The 18,938-nt window shown below is 43.8% G+C and overlaps 1 protein-coding gene across 1 annotated transcript in view; it reads right to left on the minus strand.

The window, feature by feature from the left end:
- Positions 1-4,184: 4,184 nt before the first annotated feature.
- Positions 4,185-18,938, minus strand: part of VSTM4 (V-set and transmembrane domain containing 4) — a 57,787-nt gene continuing 43,033 nt past the window's right edge. Inside the window, exon 8 of the mRNA XM_054035895.1 lies at positions 4,185-4,395. Within this exon, the coding sequence (XP_053891870.1) occupies positions 4,270-4,395 (126 nt within the window). The 3' untranslated portion in view covers positions 4,185-4,269. The remainder of the gene's footprint in view (positions 4,396-18,938) is intronic.

Below are 18,938 nucleotides of genomic sequence, written 5' to 3' on the forward strand. Positions count from 1 at the left end.
GGGCCCAATGTCCAGCCCTTTGTGACCAAAATTGTTTAAAACCCAGATTTGGGGATATTTTCATAAATAAAAGCACAAGACTAGTTCATTGATGTTTATCGAGTCAGATTATTCATTAAGGTGAAATTCACCAGTGTGCACATGGACAAAGCATCTCTTCAGGTTTCTGTACAAGGTGAATTTCACCCATTGGGGGATTCAGTCGATATCCAGATGTTCCAAAAATGTCCATAATAATCCTTGAATGTTTCATGAATTTTAGCACAAATTATTATTGATTAAAAGATTCCACTGGAAGAGTGGTGTTAACCCTGGTTAGTCTCACATTCAAAATGTATGTCACCCAATGAGAGAGCAGAAAAAATATCATCCCACTTAGACAGACACCATCACCCTCTGAATGGCAAAATGAACATTTTCTCAACAGCTCACAAGCCTGAATATTACTCATTCAAATAGTTACTAGCAGCAAACTACTTACAGAAATGGGGCTCAGCTTGAGAATGATTGGTTGTTCTGAAAAGGGGCTGAATATGGTATTAATATTATACATATATTATAATATTATACAGTTTACCTAGTATCAGAGGGGTAGCCGTGTTAGTCTGAATCTGTAAACAGCAACAGAGGGTCCTGTGGCACCTTTAAGACTAACAGAAGTATTGGGAGCATAAGCTTTCGTGGATAAGAACCTCACTTCTTCAGATGAAAGAACCTCACTTCTTGCATCTGAAGAAGTGAGGTTCTTACCCACGAAAGCTTATGCTCCCAATACTTCTGTTAGTCTTAAAGGTGCCACAGGACCCTCTGTTGCTGTTTACAAGTTTACCTAGTTTTTCTTAACACTTTCTCTTACCAAAGCAATTTAGCTAAGATGGAAACACACAGATGACTGCATTATACATACCATGTTTACAAGGTAAATTATGTTGACTATGTAAAATGTTATATACCCATTTAAAAAAGAGGCTTAAAAATCCAATTTATACAAAAACTAATCTCTTCCAAGGGAACCCTCATAAAAGGCAAAATTGTGCTCTTTCTACATGCAAAACTTCTGCCATCCTAGCTGTGCAATGGGTGAGGCGAGGTCCTGCAGAAATAATACAATGTGATTAAAAATTGCATAGTAACATACTATATATTCAACAGCTCAGTATTAAGGTTGCATACATGACCTCAACTTTAGTATTTCCTGATTATTATTTTTTTGAGTGCTTGACTTTGCAACCTTAAGTAGTGTGCTCTTAATGTAGTTTCTTTGCATGGAATTTCCTAGGTTGTTTTGAAAGACTAAAATAGTGCCTTACATGGTCAGTTTGGTTAGGCAGCGTAAGAATGCCCAAAGTGAAAAAAGGGCATGCCATAAATACAGGTGTGATCTGTCTGTGTGCACCTGAGAGCACAATTTTGCCCAAATCCACCAAACACAAAATATCAACTCACATTCTTAAGCAAAATGAACTAGTGGGGAACATGATTTTAGAATACAAGGGAGAGATCTTCAAAAGCACTAAGGGATTTTGGAGCTCAAATACCATCTTCTTTCAGTGGGACTTGTGATCCTAAATCCCTTAGGTGCCTTTCTAAATCTGCATGGGGGCGGGAGAAGGGTGTCATCAGAATGGCAAGGACTGTTCAAATCCATAGGCAATACCAGAATCGAAGCATTAACTAACGCGTGCTACATCAATGTGAAACTGTAATTCTAAAATGTCTAGTGCCCATTCCCAGTCCTTGCACTTTGGCTTGTAGCTGGATTTCGGCAGCTACAATGTACGTGTTAACTGGTTGGAACCGATCCGGATTGGACAGGGATAGAACCAAACCCACACCCTGCATCTCACCCTCCCTTGGGAGACTCTAGCTAAGTGCTGTAGCTGAGGTGCATCCCCAGTGCAGGAGGAGTGGAAAATACTTCTCATAGGCTGCAAATGAGGATCTACCAGGGTCCAATCCAGCGGGGACATCTGCCGCTGCTGGTCTATAATTCTGTGTGGCCCCCTTGGCTCTGCTGCTACAAGCCTCTCCCCTTGGGAAGGGCAGGAGGCTGTGACTTCGCCCAGGCCACACTCCGCCTGTGGCCCTCAAGGCTGCAGAGGGAGAGGGCTGGTGTTCTCTCGGTGCACTAGCCCCTGCTACCACTGGGAGACTCCTGGTTGTGCTCCAGTGCCATCAGGCAACCCCCTCCCTGCAGCAGGTGGGCTCCAGGCAGTAGCAGAGCCCAAAAGGCAGGTTAGAGTCCCCCATGCAGTGTGTGACGCCCTCTGCTGCCTGGAGCCACAAACCCTCTCCAAAGCTCCTGCAGATGCAGCAACAGGCGCATGTGCTGTGGGTGAGGGACTGACCTTTGCATGTTTGTGGTGTGTGAGTGTAGGTCAGGGGAAGACGAAGCAGGGGAGGTATCCAAGGGGGAAAGGCTCCCTGCATGTGGACTGGGTTTCAGAGCCTGGGCCAGGGGTTAGGAATCTGGGGGGACGGGACCTGAGAGAGGTTTCACAAGCAGGTTGGGTTGGGAAGGAAAGGGGGGTGAGGAGTGTTGCACTTCGGAGGGGGTAGTTTTTGAGCTAAAGGGGGTGTTTCTCCTTCACCTTGTCACCCTTCCTGCCCTCTCCTCCCACAGCTGCCCCATCCCTGCAGATACCTCTGACCTGGTTATTTGTGTCCTCCCCTCATCAACGTTTCTCCTCTCCTCCCCTGCACTTGGCACACTGGCGGCAGGGTAGTGTCTGACCATTTCCGAGGTGGGGTCCCAGCTGTGCACTGTTGGGCACTGGTGCCTGGCTGTGATGTCATCAAAAAGGCCCAAACAGCCCATGAGGATGCAGCTTTGGCCAATCCGGTCAAGATTTTCAAAAAATAAGGGCCAAAAAGCACAGCTCCGAAGTCCATATGTAGGAGTCTCAATAAGGGGCCTGATTTTCAAAAGTGCTGAGCCCCCAGCAGCTCCCGCTGACGTCAGAGAGAGCTACTGAGGGCTCCGCACACCCAAAACAAGGGTCTTGGGAGCCTAAAAGTGGATGTAGGGGCCTAACTTTGAAAATTTTGCTTTGGTGTCCCCACCCAGAGACTAATTACATACAGGCCATGACCCAAAGAGGCAGAAGGGAGCCCAACTCCCACTGACCTGCAATGGGTGCTGTGACTTAACACTCTCATGTTCTTTCGAAAATCCCAGCCCATGTCTCCTCCCTGGTGGAGCGCTCTGCTGTGCATGTTTGCCAGAGATCAGAAAAAGAGGGGCCCTGGGGCTCAGCACCTTCTTTTAAACCAAAGGCCAATGGAGAAGGGGGATCCATGCTGAGCAATTCAGAGAGCAGGAAGAAGTGAGATGTCTTAACATCCTGGGCCCAACTCACAACATGTTAGGGGGCTCTAGGCTCAACTCCCTATCTCCCCAGCTCTGCTCTGTGCAGATGTGTAGAGGGTGAAGCGGGTGGCTGAGGGGGTTGTTTTGCCTAGACATGGATGGGAATCAGCTTTCCTTTCCCTATGCTTTTCAAGATATCAACCAAAAAAAAAAAAAAAAAATCCCATCCTAAATCTGGATAAGTCAAAATTTTCACAAATGGAGGGCAGGGGGCCGGAAATTGGTTTGGGTCAATTGAAATGGTTTGTTTCAATAATCTCAAAACATTTTGTTTCAATGCTGACCATCTTTAATTCTTTATTTTTTTAGCTATCATTAGCTTCAATTTCAAAACAAAGAGTAGTTTTGAACCAGAATTTTTTTAGTTAGAAAATATCAAAATGAAAAGTTTTGACAATTTCAAAACTTGAAAAAAAAATTCTTTTTAAATGAAAAATTCATTAAAACCAACTCTTTCCTGGGCAAAGTTTTGGTTTTGATAAATTGGCATTTTCTGATTTTTCACCGAAAAATTCCTCACCAGCTTGACTCTTGCCCTGGGCGTCAGGCTTACCGTGGTGGATCCAATCACTGCAGTTTCTGGGCTTGCTTGGCTATGGACATCTCAATCTAAACTGGGCTCTTTTGTGTTCAGCAGATTTGCATGGAAGTGGAAATAACATTGCAAATGACCCAGGGTGCTGCTAAGTGCTACAAAAAGGGGTTCTGTGGCAATGGTTTGTCAGTTTACGTTTGCTACATTTCCTTTCAACTACAATTTTTTTAAAAGTGTCATAAAAATATCCAAGTGCATGAATGGAAGTAAAAAAATAAGGACATTTGTATGATTTTTATAAATAAACGGCACAGCAAGAATTAAATAGAACACAGCCAGAGAACATTTAGCCAGACATCGGCTTTTACAGCTTGTTCTCCTCAAACAGGATCTGGGCGTAGACCGTCGTGGTGGGCACACCTTTCGCTGCCTGATGGGGCTTGATCAGCTCAAGTTCGGCGTACGTTAAATTCTCCTCTGCAATTTTCGGCTACAAAACAGAACCACAAAATAGAAACATAGGGTTAGAAAGGATTGCAAGGGTCATCTGGTCTACCCCCCTGCTAAGATGCAGGATCTGTTGAGTCTAAACCATCCAAGACCAATGGCTGTCCAGCCTTCTTTTGACAACCTCCCGTGAAGAAGCTTCCACAACCTCCCCAGGCATCTGTTCCACTGTCCTACTGTTCTTACAGTTAGGAAGTTTTGCCTGAGATTTAATCTAAATTTAAAATAAATAGTTACAAGGTTCTTATGGCCCTCCCAGTGGGATGGCTGAGTGTGAAGGACTGCTGTAGTGTCTTACACAATGAGCCAGATTTTAAAGGTGTTCAGGTGCCTACCTCCTATGGATTCACTGAGAACTAGATGGCTAAATACTTTTAAAAATCTGATCCAATAGGCCTAGTTTTCCACTCAACTCTACGCTGCGGCCAGCCAGTTTACTCCTCACTAGAACTTGCTTGGGGTTGGTGGGAAGGAAGGGAGAAAAAAATCATGAACATATTTTGGGGGAATTTTTACCTATTTTCCCCCCCAAAATTTTGCAATTTGAATTTTTGTTTTTGTATTTCTCAGTTCAAAAGTTCAAAATTTGAAAAGTGGCCACCAGCTGTGTGGTTGGTCAGAAAAACGGAGGAAAAATGATCTATTTCCCTCTTTATTTTCAAATTTCAAATTTCAATTTCTACCAGCTGTGCTCCTCGCATGCACCATTGTCCATCACAGAACAATCAGACCCAGAGGCAGCAACTTTTACTTGCTCGAAATACTTCTGTTATTCGTATGTGGTGTTTTTACATTACCTTCCACTCTGCTCAGTGCCTTACAGAGTAAGTCAAAGGCCTGTTTCTCCTCTTACCCTGATTGTACACCACTGTGATGCTTGACTTCAATGGGGTCTCTCCTGTTTTAGATGAGGTCAGACTTAGGCCACAGTCCCTGCCCCAAAGACGCTAAAGCGTTGTTAATACTGGCAAATGTTTGACCCAAAACAAGATACAGACAACTGAGTTAACGTGTGGTTTTATTTAACTAATTATAAATATGCCATAGAACAGCCATCAGATTATACACCACTGTCCAATTCATCTGGATTCAGACTGGTTTCAGGACATGGGACCTATATCCTGGGTCTTCCAGTCTCTCATACTCTGAAGTGACTACTGTTGATATATGCAGTGTTATAGTCATGTCGGTCCCAGGATATTAAAGGGACAAGGTGTGTGAGGTAATATCTTTTATTGGACCAGCTTCTGTTGGTGAGAAAGACAAGCTTTTGCACTTACACAGAGCTCTTTTTCGGGTCCTGGAAAATAGTGTTGATATACACAGGACTTGGGAAGCTGGTCTTATCTCTTTGCTTCAATAACCAACAAGGAACTGAACTTGGCTGTTGGGCCCATAATGCATTGTGCTCCAAGAAAAGTCTAAACATACACTGGATCAATTTGAAAATTGTACAAAGTCTAAATAAAACCAAGTACAAGACTGGAGTGGACTCGGGATATTATTGTTCCTGTGAGTAAAATACTCAAGATAAGGTGGGTGAGGTAATATATTTTATTGGACCAACCTCACTCTCCTTATTGCTCTAATATCCTGGGACCAACACAACTACAACACTGCAAGCAGCATCAAGATAACGGTGCTAATTTTCAACCTAAACAGTTCATCTGCTTTCTTCAAATACTTATAGAGAGTTATCTTGTCATTTGGCCACACCATATATTTAGCTCTGTGACTATTCCCTCTGAGTCAGTCCCTTAATCCTCTTCTGTTGCTATTATCTGGACTGCCTTCATTTTTGCCGTGAATATCACTCAGTATCTGTGTTTATTTCCAGTTGTATTCACTTGCGTTTTTCCAGCACAAATCTCATTTCATTATATCCTCTTCATAGGTCTGCTCCTGCATCCCTGTCCTCGGGTCGAGTCTGCTGAGGAAGTGGTATCTCGTTGAAGTCAACTGAACTGCTCACAGGAAGAGGGGCTATGTGGGTGAGTAAGGGTGTCTTGCAGGATTAGAACCAATGGCCTCACTCCTGCAAACACTCATGTGTTTATCTTTGAGCACATAAGTAAATCCCATTCAATTTCTGCTTAGCACAATGCTGCAAAACTGGGGTATCAAATTTCTGTTCATTTTCATAGGTCATAGATGTTTAAGGCCAGGAAGGCCTATTGTGATAATCTAGTCTGGCCTCCTGCATGATCACCCAGTGATTCTTGCGTCTAGTTCGGACCTGGTGACTAAGCTAGAACATCATTTTTACAAAAACATGCATCCCCTATTGATTTGAAGACTCCAGTGTTGGAGAATCCATCACATCCCCCTTGGTGGATCCAACAGTTAGTTACCCATACTATTAAAAAGGTGCTCCTTATTTCTAGCCTGAATTTATCTAGCTTCAACTTCCAACCATTGGTCTTGTTTTGCCTTTGTCTGCTAGACTGAAGGGCCCTTTGGAGGTTTCATAACCTTCTGTGCCCCGCAACCCCCCCACCCCGGCTGGCTTTTATTTAATACAAAACCTAAAATTGGGAGCTAAGCTAATTTAATGTCCCATTAATCAGAACAGTAAGAAAACGCAAAGTATTTAGGCTACAATGTAAAACATACAGTAACAGATCCACCCTAAAAGCCTGAATCCACTGGGAGTTTTGCCATTGCCGTCAATGAGAGCTGGATTAGACCCTAAATGTAAAATTGCATGATGCAGGTGGAGACCCTTCCAAAACTGAATCTGGTGAGACTTGGCAAACTGGTGATTGCCAGTTTAAAACTCTGCATTGCTCAAGACTGTGCCAGTTCATCCTTTGCAATGGAAATATTTACATAGCTTTGTAGAAATCAACTGCTGGGGGCAAATTCAACCCATGTTTGCATTCCCCTCTGCTGTTTAATTACATTTCACGTTTGTTTCCATTTAGAAAATGCCGTGTGTCCTAAAATAGCCACCCCGACGCCCAGCTCATGTAAATTTTAGAACAAAGATTTATGAAATCATATTGTCCAGGTGTTTTATTATATTATCTCAAAATTGCATTGTTTTCTAGTGTAGATTATCTCTTTATTCCTACTTTATTCTATTATGTTTGGATATGAAAAATAACACTAGATTCCCCAAAACAGGTCATCGGGCAACGTTGGCTGATGTGTTGCTTTCATACATTTTTATGATGTTCCTATAGTAAACATAATTTAATAAAGCCAAAACACACTAAATAAATAATTGCATCTAGAAAAGCAATAAAACCAAATAAAATTAGTACTTTCATAAGTGGAAAAGGTACTGCAATTACTGCTACAAGCAACAGCACACCATAAAATGTGTAGAATAATTTCCCTTATGCATATTTCTAGTATGTAATAATTTGATTGAAAATATGAGGAAACACACAGGAGGTTCAAAATTGAGAAGTGTGTACAGCTTTCAACAAAGGATGTGTAATAACAGTACATGGGAGCCAACGCTACTTTAAAGGTTCTATAATATCTAGTTTTTGTGGGGGTTCCAGCCACTTTCTTGTATTTCACTCATCGGTCATGTGTTTAATGCTATTTTGCTGGTTTGTTTATCTGAAAACAAATTTTCAGAAAGGCAGGGAAAGAAAACTAATTCCACAACTCCTTCTCTCATTTACGTTTGATAGCATTTTGGCAAGGTACGAGCTGGGAGAATACCCCTCTGTTACTGGAACGGTATTACCCCCTTAATAACAAACAATCTCATCAGCAGGGTTGGAAGATGAGAGAAATGAACGACTGACCATTCACCTTCTATGTTTCAAAGAGGTGTGTGGGTGAGTTAGCAATGCTACCACAACTATGACTGACCACATTGCTATGCACTTTGGAAAATTAGTCGGTTGGTCTAAAATGGTGTCAAAAATGAATTCTTCAGAATCTAAATCACTTCCAAAGCAAGGTTTCTAGATTTGGAGCCTTCATCTTGGTAAATATCGTTTTTTCAGGCTTCATGATCAATACAGTGTAACATACATCACAGAATCATAAAACTAGGAAGAACCATCATGATTCTCCTTCCAAGTCTTCTTCAGGTTAGTTTTTAAGTTACGCCAGGCTTCTCTTGGGATACTATTCCATAGAACTCACTGCTAGCTATATCTTTCCTGGTAGTCAGCCTGCATAACTCACCATCTGAAATGTTAGAGGTGAGCTGGAAAAGACTTTTTTAAAAGTGGGCTTGGACCATTTATTGCTTTTTTATGGCATACAAAAAAGGTCTGAAAGGTGTGAGGTTTAAAAAAATAATTATTGTTTAATTTTGACCTCAGAATGATCAGGAATGTCAAGTCTGGCTTAGCTGGAGAACTTCTGGGAGGTCTCAGGGATGTTTATTGTGAGCTCTCACTGAAGGAGTGAAGGGTTTGAACCTTTAAGCAAGGATACCTTTATCCAAAGTGGTAACTTTTGAGCAGTCTGACAAAATAGCTCACGTTCTCCCTTCCTTCTTAATAGCTGAACTTTCACTCTCTCAGCTCTTGTGATCTCACCATTTTGCTAGCTGTCCACTTCCAACCTCCACTGAGTATGAATTTCTAATTTAAAAAACAAGCAGATTTTTTTTAAACCAGCCACTTGGGCTTTCTGTATCCATCGTAAAGAGGCAAAAAATGCCCAAACCTGATTGATTCCACTTGGGGTTCATTTTTAAATCTCAATGGACAGAAAAGCTTTGGCAACTACTGCATCAGCTACAGACGTTAGCAATGAAGTTCAGTATCTCCACGTTCTTGCACTGCTATCAGACTGTCATGGATGTGATGCTGAGCGATTGTAACAAGGGTGAGGTGGGGAGAACGTGTTATATTTACTTGCCCCAGTGAATTACCACCTGTTTATTTTCTGGCCTTCACAAATACATGTCCCAAAGAGGTACCTCAGAGAGCTGTGTAAATATTACATTTATACTAGCTCTTGTGTATTACAGAAACCCTTCAGAGTGAAACTCTCCTCTGCCTGGCTGCCCTCAACTGGGGGTGTGTACGGACTAGGAGAGCAGCAATGAAGCAGTGCCAGTTGTACAGTAACTCCCAAAGCTCTTGCCAACAGCTGACTCGGTAGCTCAGAGGGGGTGACCGCACTGTGCTGTGAGGTGTCGATTGCTACTTCAGAGAAAAGACGATTAGCTTAAAAATGCCACACGTAGACATGAGTTGTGACATTGCTTCTTTGATCCAAATGCTCTCTGACGTGAACCTTTCCAAGTCCCCCCCCCCCCCCCCCCCCCTGTTAAGGTGAATCTAATCCGGTCTCTCAAGAATTGAGTTTTTCAGTCATGCCCAGATACTATAAATTACTCTTTCCTTGGTATTTTCCCAAACGGCCACTCTTTCACTCATTTTCTTTTGCACATGCCAAACACAAAGCTTGGGTCCTTTCCACTTGATATTTGAGTAACATCCTGTTTTGCACTCCTGCTCTGTGACCACTCCACATGAAGAGGGCTGATGTTATCCAGATGGTGCAGCTCAGACGCATAAATATACAGTGTCACATCCCAAATATTTACAGCAGCAAAAAGCATTGACAGGCCTCTCCAGGCCAGTTGGAACTGTCCCAGCCCAAAGACCAAATCATTGGTCCTCTCTGCAGAAAGGCAGGGAGAAGGTGAAACAGCATAAATCATGGAGTGCAAGGGAATGAAACTGAAGAGGCACCCTCAGTCCAGATAGTCTTTTGTGTAAGCCCCAGGCTGTTGGAGCCAGGACTATGTGGGACAGCTGCCATGTTGGCCAATCCTGGGAATTGACCTGGGGACCTCCAAAGGGAAACACATGAGTCTCTACAGCTTGAGCTAAAGAGCTAGTACGTGTAGTGGGGGGCTGTAACAGACTCACATCCTCTCTCAGTAGGGTGCTGTGGGAGGACATGTAGAACCCATTGGCCAGTGGCTTATACATGTGCCCTACAGAATAACCATGGGAATTCCTACAGGGCAATGTTGTCAGATGCAGCACAAACTCCTGCTGAGTAGCTTCTGCCCCCTCCTATGGGGCAGAGAGGGTTGGGAGGGAGCAGCGCGCAGCTCTTTGGCACAGAGCCATTGGCATCGTGATACGCCCTGAGGCTGTTCTGCTACAGGGAATGAGCCCTTGGGAGCCACAAGCTTTCCTCAGGATTCTCTACAGATTCTTAGGATGGTGGGGCTGATGGGCCCCGTGCCCCACCCCCGAAGAGGCTGCTTAAAAGCCTCCTTTTCTCCAGCTGCACCTTTTTGCCCTGGTGGGGTGGGGGAGTCAGCTCACTGCATTCTTATGAGTCCTCAGCCCTTTGAAAGCCATGAGCCACATGGGACTTTGCAGGAAGGAATCTTCCTGGCTGCCCCAATCTCCTGATCTCCACCTCTGCAGGCCCTGGGACAGTGGAGCTCTTTCTGGGGATTTCCCCCTGTTTAGCAGATGGGGTGAGCACACAGGGGGCAAAAGAGGTTTTATTCATAGATCCCAAGGCCAGAAGGGACCATTGTGATCATCTAGTCTGACCTCGTGTATAGCTCAGGCTATAATTGTCCCACAAAATAATTGGCCTACAAAATAATTCCTAGAGCAGAGCTTTTAGAAACACATGATTTTAAAATTGCAAGGGATGGAGAATCCACCACAACCCTTGGTAAGTTGTGCCCATTCTAAATTATCCTCACTGTCAAAAATGTAAGCCTTATTTCCATTCAGAATTTGTCTTCCAGTCATTGGATTGTATTAAACCTTTCTCTGCTAGGTAGAAGAGCCCAATATTAAATATTTGCTCCCCATGCAGGGACTTATAGACTGTGATCAAGTCACCCCTTAACCTTCTCTTTGTTAAGCTAAATAGAATCAAGGAGCTCAATCTATCCCTATACGGCAGATTTTCTAATCCTTTCATCATTCTCGTGGCTCGTCTCTGAACCCTCTCCAATTTATCAACATCATTTTTGGATTGTGGGCATCAGAACCAGACACAGGATCTCAGCAGTGGTCACATCAGTGCCAAATACAGAGTTAAAATAACCTCTTAACTCTGATTTGAGATTCCCCTGTTTATGCATCCTGGGATCACATTAGCCCTTTTGGCCACAGCATCACACAGGGAGTGCATGTTCAGCTGATTATCCACCATGACCCCCAAATCTTTTGGTTTTGGTGAATGCTAGTGCAAATCCCATTGACTGTGAGAAGCCCCAGGGGATCTTTACTGCCCAGGTTGCACACAGGCACTTGGGCTCAATATTCAAACCTGAGTGACTAAAGCGAGGCGCTGAAATCCATATTTGGGCACTGTAGTGAGACAGAGTGGCCTCCCTCCGAGTAGGAGAGTGAGGAACCACTACACTCCCCCCAGAGGGTGGAGCTAAATCCACCCCACCCCCTCTCGCTGGAAGTCCTGAGGCTGGACAGGAAGTATAAAAGGAGTGCCTGGAGCTCAACTGGGGCTGGAGCTCTGGAGGGCGCATACAGCTCTTCCAGGGAGCTGGTTCTTCTCAACAGGATCCCAAACTAGGCTCCAAGTGGAGCTGCGCCCTGCAGCCAGAGGAGACAGATAAGTTCCCTGAGCAGCTGCCAGGACCACAGTCAGACGAATGCCCTGAGGAGCTGTGGGGACTGCCGGCAGCCAAGTACCTTGAGGAGGCAGACGACCTTTGGACTGCAGAGCCCTACACTCAGACTGTGGTAGGAAATAGCCCAGGGGAACCAGACTCTGGTCTGGTTCTGCTTCCGGAGTGTGAGTCAGCACGTTGCAGTGGGATTCCCTGCTGACCCAGTGACGGAACACTCTGCCATTGTTAGGGCCGTGGGCTGAGACGCGATGGAGTCGGGTGGGCCCACAGCCCCCTGCCACTTCACACCAGGGGTGGCAGCCTCCCCACCTGAAGCCCAAGAGGCCTGTGTTCGTCTGCCATGCACCCAAGCCAGGACACCAGATCCCAGACTGCTTTGTCTGCTGTGTCTGCTCTACCCCTTCCTAAAGGGCCCAGAGCTCACAGACTGTGCTCTGCCCTGCCCAGGGAGACAGTGCTCCCTTATAGATGGTTAATTACTGTTGATCCCAGCCAGAAAGCGCTGAGCTATAGACTGTGCTCTGCCCCGCCCAGGGGGCTGGAGTTTCTCCTACAAACTGTGACTTAATGATCTCTGTAGGATCTGTAGCCTGTAATGAGGCAGAGTGGCATCCCTCCCCATTTTGAATGTTCCACACAAAGGACCACAGGCAGGTAGAGAAGGTTTCCAAGACTCCTGCAGTCCTGTCCTTCTGGAGATCCCAAGAGCTAGGGAGGATGGACCCTTTCACCTTCAACTGTGTTTGAGCAATGAAACAGTTTACAATTCAGAAGCAGAGATAATGGTACAGCCTTGGATCGAAAAGCCTGAGCTAAAAGATCCCGTTCTGTTAACCAAGGCTTTAGCAGTCTCATCAACCGGTATCTGTGACCCAACCACTAGAGGGGGTCAGTGTGCAACACTAAGTGTGGATGGCTTACAATAACACTGCACCTTGGTTGAAATTTTCCAAACCACTCCGTGCTGGTTTAACTGGCAAAACTCCCGTTGGCTTCAATAAGAGCAGAGTTTGGCCAACCCAAGGTGCTTCTGACAATCCCACACTTTATACCCCGTGGAAAATCCCGCCAGAAAGTCAGATTTTCCCTTCGAAGAAAGGAGTTTTAAAAAATGCTTATGCAGACACTTGTGACAAGTTTCAGAGTAACAGCCGTGTTAGTCTGTATCCGCAAAAAGAAGAACAGGAGTACTTGTGGCACCTTAGAGACTAACAAATTTATTAGAGCATAAGCTTTCGTGGACTACAGCCCACTTCTTCGGATGCATATAGAATGGAACATATAATGAGGAGATATATATACACACATACAGAGAGCATAAACAGGTGGGAGTTGTCTTACCAACTCTGAGAGGCCAATTAATTAAGAGAAAAAAAACTTTTGAAGTGATAATCAAGCTAGCCAATACAGACAGTGTGATAATCACACTGTCTGTACTGGCTAGCTTGATTATCACTTCAAAAGTTTTTTTTCTCTTAATTAATTGGCCTCTCAGAGTTGGTAAGACAACTCCCACCTGTTTATGCTCTCTGTATGTGTGTATATATATCTCCTCATTATATGTTCCATTCTATATGCATCCGAAGAAGTGGGCTGTAGTCCACGAAAGCTTATGCTCTAATAAATTTGTTAGTCTCTAAGGTGCCACAAGTACTCCTGTTCTTCTTTTTGTGACAAGTTAGCACTTCTGCAAAGATGCAGCTGGATCTGCAAGTTGAATTAGTCTTTGGAAATGAAAGCAAAATGCAATTGCTGGCCAATGTAAGCTCTGAAATGTCAAGGGTTCAATTGAGTTTCCACTTGAAGGGATCAATAAATATAGCTTTTGAATGTTGAACGCTGTCCTTAGAGTTAGAAATATGAATCGAGCTTTTCACGGTGGGGATGTCTGCTTGTCCAGGAGAGAAGGGCCACTTCTCTCACATAGTGTTCCCCCCTTCCAAGATAATGCATGTGCCCATTCTTTATTCACCAGGAAAGTAAGTGCTAGAGGAAAATCCCACAGAGTCATTGCACACATGGACTTTGGCTCTAAGCAGGAGGCTTGTCCATCCTTAGTTCAAACAGGTTTTAGCCCCTCTCAGTGTAATAGCTCATCCCTAGTATAATGCCACCAAAGTCATCAAAGTTACACCAGGGATGGATTTGGTCCACTGAGTCCTATTTTGATCACCTCCTCTTAAGAAGATATCATGGGGATTAAAAAGGTCCCAAGAAGGGGAATAAAAATGGATAGAGTTCTACTGGGACTTCCATTAGAGAGGGACACATCAAAAACAACATTGCACAAACGTCATTTGCTAAGGGGTTTTGTATCTGTTCAGTGCTTAGCCCAGCTCCATCGAAAGGTTTGACAAGGTTTCACAAACTGTTTCTGTTTTTTATGAAGCTAGGATGATTTTTGGTCTTGGTGTGAAAGCCACCATAACTCAACAGGTTTGAATGCATTGTGCTTTGAGTTTGAACCTGAATGTGAATGCAAACTTCAGGGAGTGCAAAAGAAATGTTCTCATGAACCCCTCAAATTCCCAAATGCTAATTTCTCCATAATTCCTGCAACATGTCTCTGAGAAGAGACTGCAAAACCTAGGATTATCTAGTGTGGAAAGGAGATGAGTAATGGGACTGGATGAAAGGCTTCAAGATGACAGAGGGACCCGTGAAAATGGATCAGTCCATTTTTCTATGTATATTTGCTCAATTTCATATCACTCCTACAGAGATCATTAATATCTTGAGAGTTCACAGCTGAGTCTGACACATCCTGGGAAAAAATAACCTTTCCAAAAACACCTGACACAGTCTTTGACACCTACTCAACCAGGGGGAGCTCATGTCTGATCATTCATATGGTCAGACTCCCCAAATCGCTATATCTATGTATCTATATCTATAATGTACAAATACCTTTCACTCAGGGAATGAACCAAACTCATCCCCGGTATAACCCCAACTGGAAAAATAATCATGCAAACATACCAGCTTAAACATAAAATTGACTGCCTCCCCTTTACTGGGTTAATAATGGTAATGGGGGAAAAAAACCTGAATGGTATTTTATTCAATCATTAAAAAAATCACACACCCAAGGCACATGGATGAGTACAACGTTGTATGTAATGGATGAATTTGTTCCCACGCCTGTACGAGACTGTAGCTATAAAATGACTAGTTTTAAAATGTCACTCCAAAGTCACTATCAGATATTGGAAAGTGCTTCACCAAGCAAGGGTTTGTAAAGCAGCAGCTAAAATCATGTCTCTGTATTTCACAAGCTTATATTTCTGAGCCAGTAGTTGGATTGTCTCTAATTCACTGATACTTAAAACCCTTAATTATGCTATGGTGCTAGCTCCTAGGACATACTATTCATGTTCTCCCTGCAGTGAGTCTGGAGTTGCTATGGTTGATTGTAGTGCCAGGAACATTTTCCTGGAAGCTAAAAGTCAAAGGGATGTTTGTTTAGGAAAACATAAGCTGTAATGCTTTTAACCTGCTCTATGTAGGCATGTGCTCTGAGTGTCTTCTTAAGATGACAGTGATGTGAAATATTTAACTACATTCATTATACTTAAAAGTACTGTAAATGCTTATTATGGGGAGCAACACCGAAGGAAAAGTTTGATTTATAGGGAAATATATGCACTAAGAAATACAACCAAATCATACCTTTCTCGGACATCTTCACTGGTTTCCTGTCCTCCTAGCCTTAAAAACCACCTCTGAAGTTTTTGGAGTTGTCCTTTCGGAAGAAATGTTTGCAGGGGCTAGTCACATTGATGAATTAAGCATTAGACTCTAATTTCTTCAGAGCAGGGCCTGTCCTTAGCGTTGTGTACTGTAGAGCTACTGAGTGCATTGTCAGCGCTTAGCACAGAATAATAATTAAGGCTGAGCTTTTCAACGCTGCAAAAAGAATTTGGGCACTCAGTTGAAATTAATAGGAATTTGGAATCCAAAACTCCCAGGTGGCTTTGAAAAAAATTCAGCGTAAAAGTAGGAGCTTTCTAAGCATGTATCAGAAAAAGGGAGCCTGCGTCAGCTTTTGGGAGTGTTCTGCCCTTACTTACCCAGAGCCAAAGTGATGTCCTTAGCCCTGTCTCAGTCTTTTATAGCCCTGGACCTCTCGCCTTTCTCAAATGGCTGTGACATCATCAGAAAAGTCCAGGAAAAGTTATGGAAACCAAATCCTGAAGAATTAAGACCCTTAATAATGAAACCGCTAGTGTGCTTTACATTTCCAAAGCATTCGACTACTGTAGCTGAGGGAGTCATTTGTAAGAAATAATTTATCTGACCAATTTGGAGGCATGGAGAAGTTATGTAATTGGCCCACGGTCACACAAGTCAGTGGCTGAGCAAGGAATATTCCGAGTCCTGTGTTTTAACCCCCAAAATTCCTCTCTTTAAAAAACGATGTCTAGATGTTCATGTCAGTGCTGGATTAAGAATTGTAGGCTTTGGGTCTATGGGTCTGATCCAAAGTCCATTAAACCCATGGGGAGTCTTTGACTTCCTTGGATCAGGCCCTAAGTTTGCTAAAGCTCAGCAATGTGACAGCTACCAAAGATGTTTTATTGAGACTCTGTTTTGAAGCTGGAACTCTGTGCTCCTCCGAGGGCTTGGGCAACCAAAGCCAATCTCTGGGTGACAGCCAAAAGCCTGGCCAAACAACGTGGATGAGGAAGTGTAAAACCACGGAAGAATTAGCTTTAGCAACTCATAAGACCAAACACTTCTGGATACATGCAAACAGGGCTGCCACTGGCTACAACAGAAGATCCCCAGGCGCACGGAGGGCAGAATTTGGCATGGCATTCGGCCTTTCTTACTCTCTGAGCTTCTAGCATCCCATAAATATGCATCCCTCCTTGCATTTCGGCATCTCAGCTTCCTTTGATCTGCGCACATCTCCTGCTGTCACTAATGGACAAGGATCACCAGGGGAAGGCATAAGCATCAAGGGGACCATACAGTTTTTATTCCAGATGAAAGAAGAGCAATATGACTTGAGAAAAGTTTTTTAAAGGGCTTTTTGCAGGGCTGTGGGTTTGAATGCAATATTATGGGGTTTTGGTTTTTATGTTTTGTTTAATTTTCAGTTGAAATGATGTCCATATTTTATGCAGGTTTCCCATATTCGTTTCTTTAATTCTTTTGTAAAATTCAACTGCAAACAATTCTAGCACACTAACAACAAAAGAAATTATCTAGCTTATTATAAACATCCTTCCAGAAACCTAAAACACATGTCCTTTGGAAACAATTTTGCTGGTATTTAGGTTATTATAAAACTTCTCCCACAACACTGGAATTATTTCGTAATGTGGCTCTGAGGCCTACCTTGATGGCTTAGGATTTCCAGAGCACTCTGTTTCCATCATAGTTGTGGTACCTTATCTCAGGTTGGGGGTGGGGGCGTGGAGAGGCTGCAAGAAAAGCTCACAACGAAGCAGCTCTGTCTAAGCAAGTCTGTCTTTCCACTGACTATAATCAAGTGACCACACAGCACCTGTGAACACAGATCTAGCGCAGAAGGCAGTTGTGCAATAAGACATTACTACGATGTCCTTTAGCCTAGCATAGGTAGCTGTGCCCTTGGGAGAATGCCAATAGGAAATATGCAGTAAGTGGTGCAAACAGCCTTCCATCCATGGCACACCTCCTCCTTAGGTGTACCCTCAGATAAAGAGTGAACTGACACGTGATTGAGGGTCACACAATGCTGGGCTTCTTGAGAAGTTCTCGTGTCCAAATCCCTTGGGGGAGACAGCCTGCTTTGATGGTCAGTGAGAAAACAGGCATCAGGACCTGTGGGACCTACTTCCAGCTCAGATGGAAAACTGCCTGTGGGACCTCTGGCAAGCCAGTTAAAATTTCTGTGGTCCAGCTTATCCATCGGGGATCATAATAAGGACTGTTCTCCCTGAGGTGCCATGAGTGGTCACATACAAAGCACTTTGTGACAGAACATGCCACATTATGCCCAGTTGTGTGGAAGGGGAGAGGAGTGCGGCTGCCGTGGTGTGGCCCCTCTTCAAGTTGACTTCACAGAAGTTCCTCTGTGGGGTTCTACTATGTGGATTTGGAGGTGGTGGGGGCAGAAAGGGGCAGGTATTTTGCTGGAATTTCTCCGTGCTCCCACAATGGGCTGGCACAAGCTACAGACCAAATTGGGGTAATGTGCGCATGTTCCTTCTTTTCCCCTTTGATCCTCCGTCAGCAAACACCCAGGGGAAGCTGTGGGTTGGGGTCTGGCAGCTCAGAGGAGGGGCTGATTGAGGGGTCCATGCATAGCAGAGACCAGGGGCTTCCCTTTTGTATGAATCCTCAGAGATCTGTGTGAATCCAGAGTGAAGCCATACGTTGGGGGACGGCGGGTGTGGGTGTGTGGTGATTCTCACAGGGAGCATTAGAATAGTGCTGAGTTTTATTAAACTCTGAAAGGAGAAAAATGAATATTTCCCTTCTTGCTTTCCCCTGTGCCTATGTAACTCCACTGATTTCAGGGGAGTCACTCTTGACTTCCACTGGCGTAACTAGCTCAGAATTAGACCTGAATTTTTCCTCTCACTTACCCTCATAGCAATAACTCCACTGACTCACACCAGATTAACCAAAAGCAGAATTTGATCCTTAACATTCAGACCTCTTTGAGTGATAATTTTTTAATCCAAAATCCTTGTGGTGGGCTTTTCTTGGGCGTATGTTTTATTCCATTTCCAGCCTAGATCAAATTGCTATGGCCTACTTAACGCTGGTCACTAATTTGGAATCTTAATTTTTGGGCACACACCTTCAGTATCTCAACTGGGGCACCTGAAATTTCAGGCTCTTTTGAAAATTTGCACCTTAAATGTTTTGATGGAAATCTGAACATTATGGCTACACATTTCTTGATCATTTTTATGAACTGGCATAAGGAAATTGCTACCAAAGTGTAACAGAAATTCCTTGCACATTCATGC

The sequence above is a fragment of the Malaclemys terrapin genome, chromosome 7 (genome assembly GCF_027887155.1).
Source record: "Malaclemys terrapin pileata isolate rMalTer1 chromosome 7, rMalTer1.hap1, whole genome shotgun sequence".
In the NCBI taxonomy this organism is placed as follows: domain Eukaryota; kingdom Metazoa; phylum Chordata; order Testudines; family Emydidae; genus Malaclemys; species Malaclemys terrapin.